At 38.3% G+C, this 16,975-nt stretch overlaps 1 protein-coding gene and 2 non-coding genes across 11 annotated transcripts in view; all 3 read right to left on the bottom strand.

Moving 5' to 3' along the window:
• The window catches only part of akap9 (A kinase (PRKA) anchor protein 9), a 224,801-nt gene that overhangs the window by 126,852 nt on the left and 80,974 nt on the right, over positions 1–16,975 (bottom strand). For 7 of the 9 annotated variants that reach the window (XM_052532895.1, XM_052532900.1, XM_052532903.1 and 4 more), the window contains 14 exons: positions 16,782–16,975; positions 16,561–16,705; positions 16,210–16,360; positions 15,384–15,476; positions 15,142–15,297; positions 13,772–14,274; positions 13,540–13,651; positions 13,273–13,452; positions 11,064–11,261; positions 10,761–10,990; positions 10,083–10,162; positions 9,800–9,929; positions 9,131–9,264; positions 7,685–8,295 (listed from right to left, as the gene is read on the bottom strand). The exon at positions 16,782–16,975 is cut by the window's right edge and continues 56 nt beyond it. In XM_052532895.1, coding sequence (XP_052388855.1) covers positions 8,252–8,295; positions 9,131–9,264; positions 9,800–9,929; positions 10,083–10,162; positions 10,761–10,990; positions 11,064–11,261; positions 13,273–13,452; positions 13,540–13,651; positions 13,772–14,274; positions 15,142–15,297; positions 15,384–15,476; positions 16,210–16,360; positions 16,561–16,705; positions 16,782–16,975 — 2,350 coding nt within the window. In that variant the 3' untranslated portion in view covers positions 7,685–8,251. Of the gene's footprint in view, positions 1–7,684; positions 8,296–9,130; positions 9,265–9,799; positions 9,930–10,082; positions 10,163–10,760; positions 10,991–11,063; positions 11,262–13,272; positions 13,453–13,539; positions 13,652–13,771; positions 14,275–15,141; positions 15,298–15,383; positions 15,477–16,209; positions 16,361–16,560; positions 16,706–16,781 lie in introns of those variants that run through there. The other 2 variants (XM_052532897.1, XM_052532904.1) reach the window with 2 other exon arrangements.
• On the bottom strand, positions 1,936–2,096 carry LOC127936283 (U1 spliceosomal RNA). The gene has a single exon (XR_008148246.1). It is a non-coding gene; the product is annotated as a U1 spliceosomal RNA (small nuclear RNA).
• Positions 6,643–6,833, bottom strand: LOC127936295 (U2 spliceosomal RNA). The gene has a single exon (XR_008148256.1). It is a non-coding gene; the product is annotated as a U2 spliceosomal RNA (small nuclear RNA).

Here is a 16,975-nt window from a genome sequence, read left to right as displayed (position 1 = left end):
TGGTTCAAGATAAAATATAATTCGTTTGGGGTAAAATGAAACGTTTCTTATCAATTGGCCTTTATTCAATTTATCTATTAATATGTTTTTTATATACATATATGTCCTTTTTATTCCTGTCTCTATAGAAATATGAACTTTTGTCATATAGCTCCGGTTGACTGCTCACTGACAACATCAGTCGTTCCTCCTTGTTGAATGAGTGGAGAAGGGTATTCCTGCACAACCGGAGGCTGCAGGAACATTCTGTTGAATGAGTGACTCCTAGCAGGCTCCTGATTGGTTAACGCGGCGCGAATTGACGCCAAAGTTCAAATTTTTCAACTCGGGCGGCAGACGCGAATTCGCGTCAAACGCTAAATGCACAAAAAGCACCTTCGCGCGAAACGCCCTATTCGCGCGTCAATTCGCGTCATTCGCGCGAACTAGACGCGCGAATGAGGCGAATTCGCGTCTTCCGCGCCGCGCTTAACGCCCCATTCGCGCCGCGAGACCTCCAGACGCGCGTAAACGCGCCTTTGCATTGACTTAACATTGAAATCATTCGCGCCAGACGCTCTATTCGCGTTTGGTGTGAACACAGCATTAGTGTTTGTGACGAGTACAGCCTCGCTCGTGTCGTCCGATAGCAGCCGTCCTGGTCCAAACTCTCTCAACACGTCTCCATTAAATTAATCAACTTAAATTAGCATTCCACAAATATATAGTAACGTGATTGTTTTACAACAAATGAAGTAGAACTAATGTACAGACGTTGAAGCCGTTTCAAGTGCTGCCAACGAAAGCTTGATTATAAGATGATTCACACACACACACACACACACACACACACACAAAAGACAGAAAACAAACATGGTTTTGGTCCGGTCCGTGTATCATCCGATCATTCAACGGACCTATACACCAAGTAATATGTACTTTTTACATTTTAACCAACATTTAAACCTGATCTAAAAAAGAACTTTGTTGACAAAAACATCTCTCATATCTTATATAAATTAAAGTATTTTTATTGGGGTAATTGCAGAAATCAATCCTTGTTCGTTTTTTTATTTTTTAAAGCAGTAAACGTTTTAAATAATTACTGCTCATCTGTCGCTTTAATGTACGTCCCCTTGGAATAATAAGGTTCTATCTGCGTTCTGAGTAGTTTTGAGATATTGAGCTTTAAAGTTTTTGTGTTCCATAGACTTCTGTAGATAGAATCTTTTTGTTTTTTCAATAAAAAATCCCAAAATGTACACAACTTAAAACATCACATAATGTAAATAAATTGTCACAGAATAAGAATATGTGAATAACTCAATTTTGACAAAAATGTCAGATAGAACCTTATAATTCTATCCTAATAATATTAATCATTGTTATCGTGTGTATAATGATTAACATCCACAGCTTGTTTTGTGGCACTAAAGGTTTTATCCCGTTCAGTCCAAATAAAGATCATATTCACCATCATTACAAGAAATGAATGAGATGTGGTTCAGATTTAATTTAATAGCCTTCTATACATAGCCGTCTATCAGACTAACAATTAACAACATTAACAACCATGAAGAACTTCTGTTTGGGGACGATTAGTTAATTTATATCTTACGTGATTACGTCATGTGTGAATGCAAGCTAGTGGAAAACAAGCATTTGTGGTCAATAAGCATATAGACGTTAAATTTTATCCTCGAGGGCTCTCCGAAGACGCATTCAATTTGTGATTTGAAATCTCATCTTCCGGATCCAGATCCATTTACTTCAAATAAAACTTGATTATCCGACGATCTACTTCATAATATTAACAAAGTTCAAATGTTAAACTTAAAACTTATAACATTCAAACCTATTACTGAAGAAATACACGGATTGTATTTAAGTATTACTATATATCTCTGCCTAGTAAATACATTCGTCTTCTTGTCATCTATTGTTTATACACATTATGAGGGAGAGCGCGAACGCAGTCCCCACTAGCAGAAATTATGCAGTTGAGATTCTCACATGTGGAGAATTCATAGAGGTCAGAGACCCGGAGTGCAATGGCTGATCCTCACTCTAGGTGATCCACCTGCTTGATCATGGAGTCACCCCTGCCAGGTAAGTATAAGTTCTACACGGATCCGATCAGAGACTCACTCCGCTCCACACCGATCACGTCGACGGTGAATAAACACACACCGGCGCGCTTTACACAAACAACACATGCTCAGTTTATTACGACCCTCCTTTACTTGAAAAAAAGCGCGGTAACAATTTGAGCTTTATGAAAAACTCAAATACACTTCGCGCCTCACACAAACGGAATACAATTTGAGCTTTATCAAAAACACAAAAACACACACGTAATACGTCACGTCTATTATATTTAATCTCACGTCCATTATGGGAGCAACACAAAGCTCCGATAACATTTTTTTACTTGCACGTAAAATATAACGCGGATAACATTAAATGCATGTTTTTCAGCAGATCAGAATGATTAATAATCGCGCCTTTCTGTTGCACTGTCGGTCTCGATTATCCGCCATGTTTGTAGTTTTTAACACTTTTAATTCTTGTTTGTAGTTTTAATCGAAGTTGTTGTGGACAGTATTATCCATTCGATTGCGCGAATCTGCGAGCGTTGTTATTGTTAAACGAATCAAGGAAGTGTAAGAACAATGTGTATTTTAAAGCAAAAACTAGCTTATAACTGCAGTCCGACAAACAAAAACACATTTAAATATTCAAATCTTACATGTTTACTATGATCCTTCTGTTCTCAATATGTGTCAATATAACGCTTCATATTAAACTCTATTTTACTGTGTTTCAGTAGAGACAAATTTGGGGAGATGAAAAATATTACAAAACTTTCTGAAAATACAATATTAGAAATAACTCCAATTACTAGAAATGTAATGTACAATTTGCATGCATACAAACTTTGTAGAAAAATTAAATTCGAGAGGTTTCCAACCATGCATACTTATTAACATAAGGCTTTTATACTAGAGGTACTGTGCTAACAAAGTTTTTGGCCCATTTTGCGGTGCTATTTCTCGGCCCACAATGATGATGCATTAAATTGGACAAAAGGTCTTTATACTGAAGGTACGGTCCTAACAGAATCCAAATTTTGAGCATTTTTAACTTTACCAGTGTGTTTAATTGGCCTTTGAATTAAACATAAGGAACAATGCAAATTGAGCAATATTGCACCATCAGCCCAATTCATGGTGGTGTTTCTCGGCCAGTGTACATGATACTTTAAAATTTAAATGTATATCTTTATACTAGAGGTACTGCTTAAACAAAATCCAAATCTAAAGCACTTTTTAACTTTCCAATTCTTTTTAACCGGTCTTTGAACTTGGCATGGAGGACAATGCACACAATCATATTTTGCCATAAACCCATTTGCGGTGCTGTTTCTTGGCCCCTGATGATTCTTTAAAACAGACATAACACCTTTACACTAGAGGTACTGCTCTAAGAAAATACAGCACTTTTAAAAATTTCCAATTTCTTGTAATTGGCTTTTAAAATTGGCATAATCTTCCTGAGAACCAGATTTTCTTTTTTTCTTTTTTTTTTTTGTAAACTTTCTTTATGTCATTATTTTGATAGGAGCATAAGAATTCTGATTTTTTTAAACTAAATATTTTAATCATTTTATATCATGTCCTTTGTAGAGTACTCCAGGACTATGTTTTTAAAAATAAGTAAAAATAAATAAATAAATAATAATAATAATAAATAAAAAAGACATGAAAAGGAATATATGGGCAAAAAACATTGTATTTTTCCCCATCCCCTTTTTAGGTTTCAGGCTAATTTTTAGACAAAATTTGTACAAAGATGATTCTCGGCTATGAAAGACATAACAAAATAATCTGATATACTACTATAATGTATGGAAAATGTGTAAAATGTCTATAAGCAGTAGACATTTGATAATTTGTAGACATTTGTGACCCTGGAGCCAAAACCAGTCTCAAATCGCTGGGGTTTGTTTTTAGCAATAGCAATAAATACATTCTATGGGTCAAAATGATCAATTAACTTTTCTTTTTTTTAAGCAATTATCAATCGGATATTGTGTAAAGATCATGTTCCATGAATATATTTTATAAATTTCCTACTTTAAATATATCAAAACTTAATGTTTGATTAGTAATATGCATTGCTAAGAACTTTATTTGAACAACTTTAAAGATGATTTTCTCAATATTTGGATTTTTTGCAAATGAATATAAAATATGTTAAAAACCACATATTATACAGAGACTTCAAAATTAGTGGTATTTTATTAAATTTAACGTATTATACTTTCAATAAAACGTTTGCAACAAGTTTCTAAAAGCGGTTTTATTCCTGTTTTGGTCTTGTTTCGGTTTTATTTTTAGTTTTTGTCATATTCATACAGCGTTTGTTGTTCACAGAGCTTCAAAGCAGTTCATTATGTAATAAACATTTGGTTCCATTGATTCAAAGCTAAGAAAAAAAATCTGATTTGCTTTGGTTCACTAACAATTTTCTGAACACACATCTCATCAAAAGCTGAATGTTCCCAAAACTACACTGTCATATTAAAAATGTTTTTAACAAATTTCCTTACCTGGATGAGGATGCACCGCTCCCAGAAGTACTGCAACACCAGGTCGATGCATGGAGCTGATGGAGCAAGCAAAAATCAATTTAAATATCATAATACCCAGATGACATCCTGGATGCGATTCAAATTTTTCCTTTTTCTTTGGAGTGTAACAAGCTCTTGGTGCATGAAGAAGATCCGTAAAGCTGCAAAGAATAAAATCTCAAATCAAAAGAGATATTCTTCATCAAAGTAAATAAAAAGCCACACCCCTAAACACCTCGTTTAAACACGCCCCCACATGTCTACATCACTATGTGGGGGAAGATTTATATAACGCCGCCCAAATGTTCTCACAAAGAAAGTTGGAGTGAGATCAGTAACAGAAAAGCAACGCACACCGGAGAAGACAAAAGCTGGAACAAATCCAGCATTAAGATGATTTTAACTCAAACACAGAGTCTATAATCCATAATAACACTTCCTCCAGTGAAAAAGTGTTCTGGTCTGAATCAGGAGAGAAATCTGCACAGATCAAGCAGCGATTAAACAGATCTAAACTAATCTGTGAGAGACAACAGCAGATGCACTTTTTCACTGGAGGAAGTGTTATTATGGATTACGGTAAATTTAATTTATTTATTTAACCAGATTAAAAAACTAATTCAGATTAAAATCTCTTTTACCAGAGACACTTGGCTATGAAAGCAGCAAAAAAGTAACAAATATTCAAGTTTACATCCAAAACATGAATCAAATATCACAACAATTAAAAAATAATAATAATAATAAAAACATCATAATTTAGAAGCCCCTTCTGACCAATGACTAAAATGAAGCTCTCGATGAAGTGCTATTTGACTCAAATCCAGGGGCATTTTTTACCCTTGTAATGTCATTTTAAGGTCTAACCTTTGTCATCTTTTACATCAAATACATACATTTATATAAACGTAATTTTTTTATTTTATTAAATTTGAATAATAAGACACAATCAGGTATAATAATAACCAATCAACTGAAATCAGTATCAACAAAATTAATCTTTGCTCTCCAGTGGAGCACATAAGAACAAAAGTGGCATGTTAGGAATATTAACACTGTTTAAGATCACAATGCAAACATCTATATGCAATGTTTTGAGATTAATGTTTCAAATATAAAGTTTTGAATATAGAAATATTACATGATACTGTAGAAAGGAAACAAGGGAAACTCCTACAAATGCAAGTGTATTAAGATCAGCTTTACTGTGTGTCTTTAGTAAAAGCTGACAGGAGTTTAAGCCCAGAAGAGAACAAACACCTTCTCCTTGGTCTCTGATGATGAATGATTGACAGAACAAATCAAATTAGCACTAGAACTAATTTACATATTGTTAGCCGTAATTAACAACTCCGAAAATTATACAGGGTTTCTAATCAGAATTTGATTTTTTGATACGAAACCGGGTTTAATTTTCAGACATGTCTTCCGCAGGACAAACAGCTGCCAATCAGGCAATATTATAAATCAATTTACCTATGACATATGAGCTGTTCTTATGGAAATGTTGCCATGTTATTACTCCATTTATTACACTTCGTTTTAATTATGGTTTATCATAAGAACTCATGAATAAGAAAAATTTAGACGTAGTGTATGGATTATTTTTTCAGAATGAGAAAAATATTTTATGAATACTTTATGCTCATATTTAAAAATAATATAGAATATCAGATCATACCGTCTTTTATTATAGTTTAGAATCATCTCTGAATAATATTTGGCTTTGAAAAACCTCATAATTAACAACGAACAAAAAAAAACACGTTTCTTAGTTTGTGTATGTAAATTTGGATACCACTGTCTTGTCGATTAAATTGTGACATTCATGAACTCAATAAGCATGCATACTAGTTTAATATGTGGCACTTAACTTTATGTACTTTCCTTTATTTTGTATTACGGAAACAGTCAATTTAAAAAATCTTGTTGTTATTCATAAAATTCGTATTGAATTATAATTCATATAATTTAAGTAACACGCAACTTATCATAATTAATTCTCATTTTCACTGTTTAGTTTCCCCATGTGGGGATGCACCGGTCCCGGAAGTACTGCAATACCGGATCAATGCGTGGAGTGGACGGAGCAAGCTCCTATTCCATCTCCAGTACCCAAAAATCAATTTAATATATGGTCCCCGGATAGAGGACGTATCAGATATTAAACTGATAAGAACAGATACTACACTTGATCTTAGCCAAAAGGCCGAGAAGCGATACCCACAAACTGTCAGCGCTGAGGGACTGATTCGACGCGCTACACATTTGAAAGACGGTGAGACGCGAACTAGCGTCCGATAAACACTTCAGACTACAAACACACTAGGAGACTGACGCACACACACACACATACATACATACACACACCCTCAGACACTCACAAGAAACACTCACACACTCAAAACTCTCTCACGACGAGCTGAAAACCTCCTCAAGACACGCGGAGTCTGCTACTTCCGGTACGCTGCGTTCCCATCGTCCAGTCAAACACGAGGACGGAGTTAGTGGACCATAAAACAAGTTGAATTCTCTTAATAGTTTGTTTATCATAAAACAAGAGATTGAAGTCTATCTACTCGAGTTCAGACAGCATGATATATCAAATAACAATAATAAAAAAAAAAGCTTATCAAATGCTTTCATTCACTTGATGAGTTGTATGAGTAAGAAAGAAAGATGGTTCACTCAGACTTTGCATTGACTATGTTCACTTAATAAGAAGACAGTTGCAGACTGACATCCTTTGCCTCATATACAAGACATTACAGATACTTTTCCATCCTTGACCAAGGGAAGGCATACCACCAAGGGTTTATGGCTGAGGGCTTTCATTACGCCATGGGGGTTATACGAGTGGTTCAGGATTCCTTTTGGGCTGACCAATGCACCTGCTGTATTTCAAGAGAAGGAAAAGGAGAACTGGAAAGAACATCTAGAGGACCGTTAAGAAAACAGCTAACTCTTGTCTTCCCGACTGCCTGGGACCTGTAACACACGCATAAATTACGTTATTATATATCACACTGGAAAAATGAACCAGGATACAAAACAAGAGACCAGAGTCGATGGCAGTTTTTAAATATTATATTAATCTTTATTTGAGTTTTGACAAAATACCCAGAAGCTCCAACCTTTACAAAAATATGTCTTCTACAAATTCTTTTCACGGGAGCGAGCGAATTAAACACAGTGTAGAGTATCTGATAACAGCGACACGTTACAGCCCGAACAAAGCCTTAACGAGCTTCGTTAGTGTTTGTGACGAGTACAGCCTCGCTCGTGTCGTCCGATAGCAGCCGTCCTGGTCCAAACTCTCTCAACACGTCTCCATTAAATTAATCAACTTAAATTAGCATTCCACAAATATATAGTAACGTGATTGTTTTACAACAAATGAAGTAGAAATAATGTACAGACGTTGAAGCCGTTTCAAGTGCTGCCAACGAAAGCTTGATTATAAGATGATTCACACACACACACACACACACACACACACACACAAAAGACAGAAAACAAACATGGTTTTGGTCCCACAGAATTGTACAGGTTTATCATCAGAAGACAAAAGCACAGCAGCTCAGCACAAGAGAAGGCATCTGAGATTCTTCAAGCCAGTATCAATGTAAATGTAGACCTTCATCTTCTGACTCCAAAGTGCATTTGAGCGTACGAAGAGGAACCTGCGGCAAAAACACTTCAATCAGCATCAAATCACAATGAACTCCAAGCATTAATCAGTGCAGGGCAATCCATTCCCTGTTAATCAAATCAAATCTAGCCCTCTATCATTTCTAAATAACATTACAGAAGACAGTGAGCGTTTGTCATTCAGGAAGTGTTACATATGCACCTTTTGTGTTATTTAATGCTTTTAGATATAGTAAAAATACTAAATATATTTGTGGTTATATATATATATATATTTGTGTGTATATATATATATAGATATATATATATATATATACACATTTAAAAAAATATATATAGATATAGATATATAGATATATAAATATACACATTTAAAAAAAAAAAAAAAATATATATATATATATATATATATATCTGAACAATTAAAATAAAAATTTATTAAAATAATTAAAAAATGCAAAATGGACCATTGTTCATATATAATAATTTAATATATACTGTTATAATAATAACAAATAATAAAAAAAAAACATTCAAATGGTTTATGTCATATGTTAATTACAGTCAGCCCTTCATGAAATAAATATTTATATCAGCACATATTTAGTCGAGGCTCAATCTTGAGCTGAAATCATTGATTATTTATGTATTCATAGATGTTTTCCTCTTCTTTTCAAATGAAACAAAAAGCCCAGTATTTTTGTCCATGTTTCTTTTTAAATGACTGATCGTGTTTTTGAATTGTGGACAATCCCGATAAATGAAACGATCTGAAACTAGGTTTATATCTGTAAATCAGAGGAATCCTGATCTCAGAGTAAGGACGAGACTGTTCTCCTGTATCTGAGGTGAGGAGGCAGTGTTCACCTGTGGTCACACTCCCCAGACGTCTCTGAAGAGCCTCCAGACGGGAGATGTAGTCCGTGAGAGCGCGGTCCGGGTCGTAGTTCTGCAGGTGTGAACACGGTAAACCTCCGGCATCACCGGCCATCGTGTGAAACCTGCAGACAGACATCAGCACACGCTTTAAAACACAGCCGCCCGTCCTGATCTGATCTTACAGAGATCTGATGAACATGATGCAGGACGACTCACTCGTACAGAGAACCACTGGCTTTATTTCTAAACGAATCAGTTGTTTGAACGAGTCGATGACTCAATGACTCAGTCATAAAGACAGTCACTTTATTTGTTTCTGGATGAATTCACTGTTTGGATGAATTGAGTGCGTCAATGATTCAGGTCACTTGCTTTGTTTCTGGATGAATCAGTCGACTGGATAAAATGAGTGAATCAATGATTCATAAAGACCGAATCAGTTGAATGAATGATTCAATGACTCGCTCATTAAAACAGTGACTTGCTGCCACCTACTGGCGGTTTTAGTTTCATATTTACAATAGGTTTTGACTAAAGCATCTGGCTCTAATTATTCAATGTTAAGTCAATGTAAAGGAGCGGATTTCGCCTCAGACGCACGTCAATTTCGCTTCAAACTCTTGTTTTTTGTGTGCGTCTAGACTGCTGTGTTTGTACCTGTGCTGGAGCAATGCTGCGGAGCGAGGAGAGTCTCGTCCTGTGCGTCCTCGGCTGGACGCTCGTCTCTCTCTGAACACGTCCGCACCGCCGGGGTGAAGATACGACGACTCGTTCCTCACATCAGCACCTTCAGTGTTTAACACAAACACATTAAAACTTCTGTTCAGCAGGGACGCAGAAGGGACATTCACAATGCTACAAAAGATTCCTATTTCAAATAAATGCTGTTCAATATGTGTGTGTTGTTCTGTTCTGGTCGAATCAGCTCTTTATGTGTCACCTGTGATCTGAGAGATGCCGTTTCTGCTGAGCGTCGTTCCTCCAGCTGCTCTCTGCCATCGCTTCACCAGAAACCTCATCCTGCACAAACCACACATCAGGATTAAAACAAGACTCTGAGACAGGGGATGATGGGTAATGTCCAACTTAGAAATTAAACCTGAAACATCTCACTCATGTTAATACAGGGCAATTCTCAAACTGGGGCTCGTGAGGTAAGGAAAAGTTAATAATTAATTTAATTAATCAAATATTTTTTTAAAAATTAAAATAATTTTACAATTAATTATTAAATCAAAATAACTTTATATAAAAACTATATCTTATATAAATATATTATAAAATAAAACTAATCACAAAAATTAAAATAAAATAACTAACAAATTAAAAAATAGAAAAAAAAGTAAAAAACTAAAATAAAAAAAATCCTAAAATATTTAGTAAAAAAAAAAAAAAAAAACACGAAAAAATAAATAAATCTTAAAATATTTAAAATAAAATGTAAAATAAACACTATTACCATTAACCAGCATGTGAACTGTGAACACGTGAATGTATTTTAAATGTATTGAAATACCCTCATCTTAAATCCTTGAATGACTGTGGGCGTGTCTGTCAGTAATCAGGTGAATGTGTGTGTGGTCTGGTGTTAGTGAAGGTGGCAGTGCAGTGTGTGTACCTGGAGAGGGCGATAGAGACACGCACGGCTGATCTGAAGCGTGTGAGACCCCTGCGCTGAAGCCCCACAGACTCCAGACCGTGTTCAGGGAAGCTGCTCATGCGGGCGATCAGAGACAGCGTGGCCTCCTCACACTCCTGGAATCCTCCCAGCAGCAGCAGAAGATACTTCTTCTGATAGATCAGGGCCTTCCGGAAGCTCTCGGAGCGCAGGTATTTCCCATACATCCTCTGTGGAGACAGATGCGGTGAGTAGGTGAAGCGTCTGCTGTAAACGCTGAGCTGTGTTGGTGTGAACGCTCACCCTGAGAGCCGTGTTGTCCAGATCAGCTCCAGTCAGATCTCGCAGCGCATCAGAGCGAATCTCTCCTCTCAGACGGGTCAGTTCTGCCTCGGCCTGACGGAGAGACTTCTCCAAACGATTCCTGTCCTGAGCCCAAGACTCTCGCTCGCTAGAGAATAACATCAGCTCCTGACGCTCCGCCACAGCCCGGCTCGACACCTGAGAGAGAGAGGGAGAGAGAGAGAGGTAGAGACAGAGAGAGGGAGAGGGAGAGAGAGAGAGAGAGAGAGAGGGAGAGACAGAGAGAGGGAGAGGGAGAGAGAGAGAGAGAGAGAGAGGGGGGGGGGGGGGTTAGATTGCACATTTTTTTTAGAACTATGCCTGAAGCTTCATTCTCAACCACTGTGTTCATTAATTGATTCATAAATTAACTGGTTCATTCCCTCGTGCTCTCTGTAGTGCTTTTTTCTGTCTTTAATTGATTCACTGATTCATTTGTTCATTAACTCACCCATGCTGTCTGCAGTGGCTTTTTTCCTTTGCCAATAACTGATTCACTGATTCATTCATTCATAGATTCAGTCACGCTCTCGACGGTGGTTTACTTCGCTCTGTAACTGACTCACTGATTCATTCATCGATTCACTCACTGATTCATTCATCGATTCACTCACTGATTCATTCATCGATTCACTCACTGATTCACTCATCGATTCACTCACTGATTCACTCATCGATTCACTCACGCTCTCGACGGTGGTTTTCTTCGCTCTGTAACTGATTCACTGATTCACTCACGCTCTCAACTGTGGTTTTCTTCACTCTGTAAATGACTCACTGATTCATTGATTCATTCACGCTCTCAACTGTGGTTTTCTTCAGTCTGTAACTGATTCACTGATTCATTGATTCACTCACGCTCTCGACGGTGGTTTTCTTCACTCTGTAAATGACTCACTGATTCATTGATTCACTCACGCTCTCAACTGTGGTTTTCTTCAGTCTGTAACTGATTCACTGATTCATTGATTCACTCACGCTCTCAACTGTGGTTTTCTTCGCTCTGTAATTGATTCACTGATTCATTGATTCCCTCACGCTCTCGACGGTGGTTTTCTTCGCTCTGTAATTGATTCACTGATTCACTCACGCTCTCGGCGGTGGTTTTCTTCGCTCTGTAATTGATTCACTGATTCACTCACGCTCTCGATGCTGGTTTTCTTCGCTCTGTAATTGATTCACTGATTCACTCACGCTCCCGACGCTGGTTTTCTTCACTCTGTAACTGATTCACTGATTCACTCACGCTCTCGACGCTGGTTTTCTTCGCTCTGTAATTGATTCACTGATTCACTCACGCTCTCGACGCTGGTTTTCTTCACTCTGTAACTGATTCACTGATTCACTGATTCACTCACGCTCTCGGCGGTGGTTTTCTTCGCTCTGTAATTGATTCACTCACGCTCACGATGGTGTTTTTCTTCGCTTTGTAATTGATTCACTCACGCTCACGACGGTGGTTTTCTACGCTCTGTAATTGATTCACTGATTCACTCACGCTCTCGACGCTGGTTTTCTTCACTCTGTAATTGATTCACTGATTCATTCACGCTCTCGGCGGTGGTTTTCTTCGCTCTGTAATTGATTCACTGATTCACTCACGCTCTCGATGCTGGTTTTCTTCGCTCTGTAATTGATTCACTGATTCACTCACGCTCCCGACGCTGGTTTTCTTCACTCTGTAATTGATTCACTGATTCACTCACGCTCTCGACGCTGGTTTTCTTCACTCTGTAACTGATTCACTGATTCACTGATTCACTCACGCTCTCGACGCTGGTTTTCTTCGCTCTGTAATTGATTCACTGATTCACTCACGCTCTCGACGCTGGTTTTCTTCGCTCTGTAATTGATTCACTGATTCACTCACGCTCTCGACGCTGGTTTTCTTCACTCTGTAACTGATTCACTGATTCACTGATTCACTCACGCTCTCGACGCTGGTTTTCTTCACTCTGTAACTGATTCACTGATTCACTGATTCACTCACGCTCTCGACGCTGGTTTTCTTCACTCTGTAACTGATTCACTGATTCACTGATTCACTCACGCTCTCGACGCTGGTTTTCTTCACTCTGTAACTGATTCACTGATTCACTGATTCACTCACGCTCTCGACGCTGGTTTTCTTCACTCTGTAACTGATTCACTGATTCACTGATTCACTCACGCTCTCGACGCTGGTTTTCTTCGCTCTGTATCTGCGCAGCTCCTCCTCCAGCTTCAGTAACTGGTTTCGCAGGTCGTTCTTCTCTTCCGTCAGTCTGCTGACGAATCCCGTGAGCTCTGCGTTCTGTCTCAGCAAACGCTCGTTCAGACTGAATGATCCTCCAGCCAGCAGAGCGGCGCTCTACACACACACACACACACTTTTATATATCAAGTGTTACATGAATAAGCCAAATTCTGTTCGATCTGCCTCAGTGTGCTCACTCACCTCGGGGAGAGCAGAGGGGGCTGATGGGATATGCTGTAACAGTGACAACACATCCTGTACATTACTGTGCAGCCATGCTAGACTGTCCCGATCCGGCGCTTCCCCAGATAACCTGCACACACACACACACAGCTCACATGCTGCAACACCTGCAAAACCAAACTTTTTCCTACAGTAAAACTATAACAAATATTTTTTGCTGAAACCTGTATCGTCAGTGTTTTTATTTTACCTGCTCGGGGTTTCACTGGTCAGGCTGTTGATCTTGCTGACGATGAGCTGCAGTCTGCTGAGGATGTTGTCCCTGTGTTTAGGATCTGAGCTCAGAGCATCTCCCGTCTGCAACACGCAGTCACGGGTTTGATCCTGCGGCCGGGCGTCTGATCTCACGCTCTGGTTGTCCTCCAGCTGTCTCACAGTCTCCTGCAGTCTGTCTCGGTCTGTCTCCAGCCTCCTCACACTCTCTCTCTCTGCATCCAGCTCCACCCGCAGCTCGGACGCCCGTCTCTCCAGGCTGCTCAGGCTGTTGTGTGCGGCCTGCAATGCATTCTGGTCCTGCGCAGCGACACGGGTGAGGCTGGATTTCTCCTCGTCCCACTGTCGTTTGCACTGCACCGCCTCCAGCTTCTGTCTCTCCATCTCCTTTATCATCTGCTCCACCTGCGTCTGCTTCTCGGCCAGCTGCGTCTGCAGCGTCTGCAGGAGAGACTCCACGGAGAGGACGCCGGCCTCCACCTGCACACAGCAACATTATTTAATATTAATGTGACCATTTTATAATTAAATTATATAATTTTACTAAACTATATCACTGTACTTACATTATAATATTAAACCTTTAGATTTTATTTTAAATATTTTATATTTAAAACCTAAGCATTTTTTGCTTAAAATGTGTAGGTAAGTCAAGTTTATTAATAAAGAAAATTTTATAGAAAATGGTAATTCAAAGTGCTTTACATAAAAAGGATTTTAAAATCAAAATACTTAAAATAAAAATAAAATAAAAAATAAAAAGTACAAAATTTAGATATAAATGTAGAATGTATGAATTGGAATACTCTGAATGTTAACGCTATATTTTATCATCTAATATTAAAATTACATATAATAATTATTACTCATTTATATAAATATAAACCAAATATATGTAACCTTTTATAATATAAGGTGATGAATAATGCACATTATGATACATCGTTTTATATATATATATATATATATATATATATATATATATATATATATATATATATATATATATTATACAAATTATATTATAATATATATTAAAAATAATTGTAGAAATGTAATTTTTAAATAATATACATATGTATATAATAAACTGCTTTTTTAAATATTGTGCAGGTCAGACATGAATTTATCCATCAAGACTGGCCATGATATTATATTATTTTTCATAATATTTTTGATCATTATTTTTATTTTTATTTTTTCACTTGGCCTGGTTTAGAAGAGGTTAAAAATGTTTCAAAGGTGGAGAAAGTGAGTGCATTTCTATGCATATTTCTAAGACTAAGGGTACTGTAGTGTTATCATGCACTGATGAGTTGGGGAGTGCACAGGTGTGATGCTGGTCACCTGGCTGCAGGTGTCCTCCGTCTGCTCGAGGGTGTCGTGTGTCTCAGACGTGGAGCTCGTCTGGAAGCGCTGGAGCAGCTGTGCGTTCAGCTCCTTCTGTTTCTCCAGAGTGCTGCTGAGCTCCACCGATCGAGCTCTCTGAGCCTCTAACTGAACCTACACACACACACACACACACACACAGGGCTCAAGCTCCTGCTCGGGCGCAGTGAAACACACTCCGAGTGTTAGAGGACACACACCTGCAGCTCGGAGGAGACGCTGACCTCCGTCTCCAGAGACCTGGACAGCTCCTCCACACGACCCCGCTGCTCCTCCAGAACCAGCTTCAGCTCCTGCAGAGATGCATGAAGCACACGAGACAACACTGATGTAAAACACTAGGGCCATATGATTTATACTGTGCAGAAAACGTGAACGAAATCCAGTCATAAAAATGCAATTCACAAATCCCGATATGGACTAGTATCTGTAAATATTAGAGACTCACTTCATGAGCATTTGACCGTTTGATTCAAGTAAAACTAAGTCACATACACAGACAGAACTGTAAAGGTATTCACGGCAAGGCTTCAAAATAAAAGTCTGGTTTAATTTGAAGACATTGTGTTTATTAATATGTTTTCAGTAGATTGTACAGAACCTACTACTACTATTAAAATAAAACAAAAATCATTTTTTAAAGGAATAAACACAGGATTTCTTCCATGTTTTAACTGTAATAGTAAATCACCTTTGTTTGCCAAAAAATAAAGTTTGCTTAATTTTCAATAATTAAAAGATGAATCAAATCAATGTTTTGTGCCTTCATTTGATAATCAAATTTTTTATTTTTTACTATTTTAGGGGAAAAAAATAAGTTGTTTTATGCATTCAAATAAGCAGACATGCAAAAATACAGAATTTGGTGAAAATAAAACATAAGTTTGTAAAACTTTTAATAAACGGATGTGAATCAAGGTTCATGATTTTAATTAATTAGACATGCATTTTGAGGAATGCAATTTAATTAACTTTTTAGAGGAAGAAGACTGATTTCCTATGGCTCTAAACCACTCATGTTTTTACCTCCACTTCCTCTCTGTCGCTCTCCTGCTTCCTGTCAGTCTTGTGTTTCTCCTTCTCAAAGGCCCACTGCATCTCTCTGGCTCTCTTCTGCTCGAGGGCGAGTGTGTCGGTCAGTGTGTGGACTTCAGACGTCTTCAGAGAGACCTCCGCCCTGCACACACACATCAGCTTTACTCACTCACTATCATAGTTTCTTCTAGATCTGTGTGTGTGTGTGTGTGTGTGTGTGTGTGTGGTAAAAGAGTATTTATTCAGCTTTCAGATGATGCATACATCTCAGTTTCACAAAACATGACTGGTTGCCTGCTCTAGGGTCACATAGACTGTGTATAAACGCTGAGTGTGTGTCACCTGAGTGCGTGGAGCTCTTCCAGGTGTGTGTGTTGTGTGTTCAGAGCGCTCTCTAGCTCTAGTTTAGTTTGGTTCAGTTCGGTCTTCACTTCCTCCAGTCGATCAGAGGCACATGTGACCGCAGCAGCGCTCTCTCTCTCCAGTCCTGAAGAACAGAGAGCTTTATGCAGTGTGTGCTGAAGCGTGCAGCATGACCTGACAGTGAGGAGTGTGTGTGATACCGGCGGTGTCCTGGTGGTGGCGCTGTGTGAGCTGAGCTCTGAGCTGCTGGATCTCTGAGCGCAGGCTGCTTCTGTCTGCGGTGTACAGCGTCTCCATGAGCTCTCTGTGTCTGGTGTCCTGATGGAGGACCGCATCAGCCATGTCCAGACGCTCCAGAGGAGAGTGAGAGAGGCTCTTCAGCACGTCTCGCTCC

This window comes from Carassius gibelio, chromosome A19, assembly GCF_023724105.1.
Source record: "Carassius gibelio isolate Cgi1373 ecotype wild population from Czech Republic chromosome A19, carGib1.2-hapl.c, whole genome shotgun sequence".
NCBI classification, from domain to species: domain Eukaryota; kingdom Metazoa; phylum Chordata; class Actinopteri; order Cypriniformes; family Cyprinidae; genus Carassius; species Carassius gibelio.
This window is presented reverse-complemented; position numbering and strand designations above follow the sequence as displayed.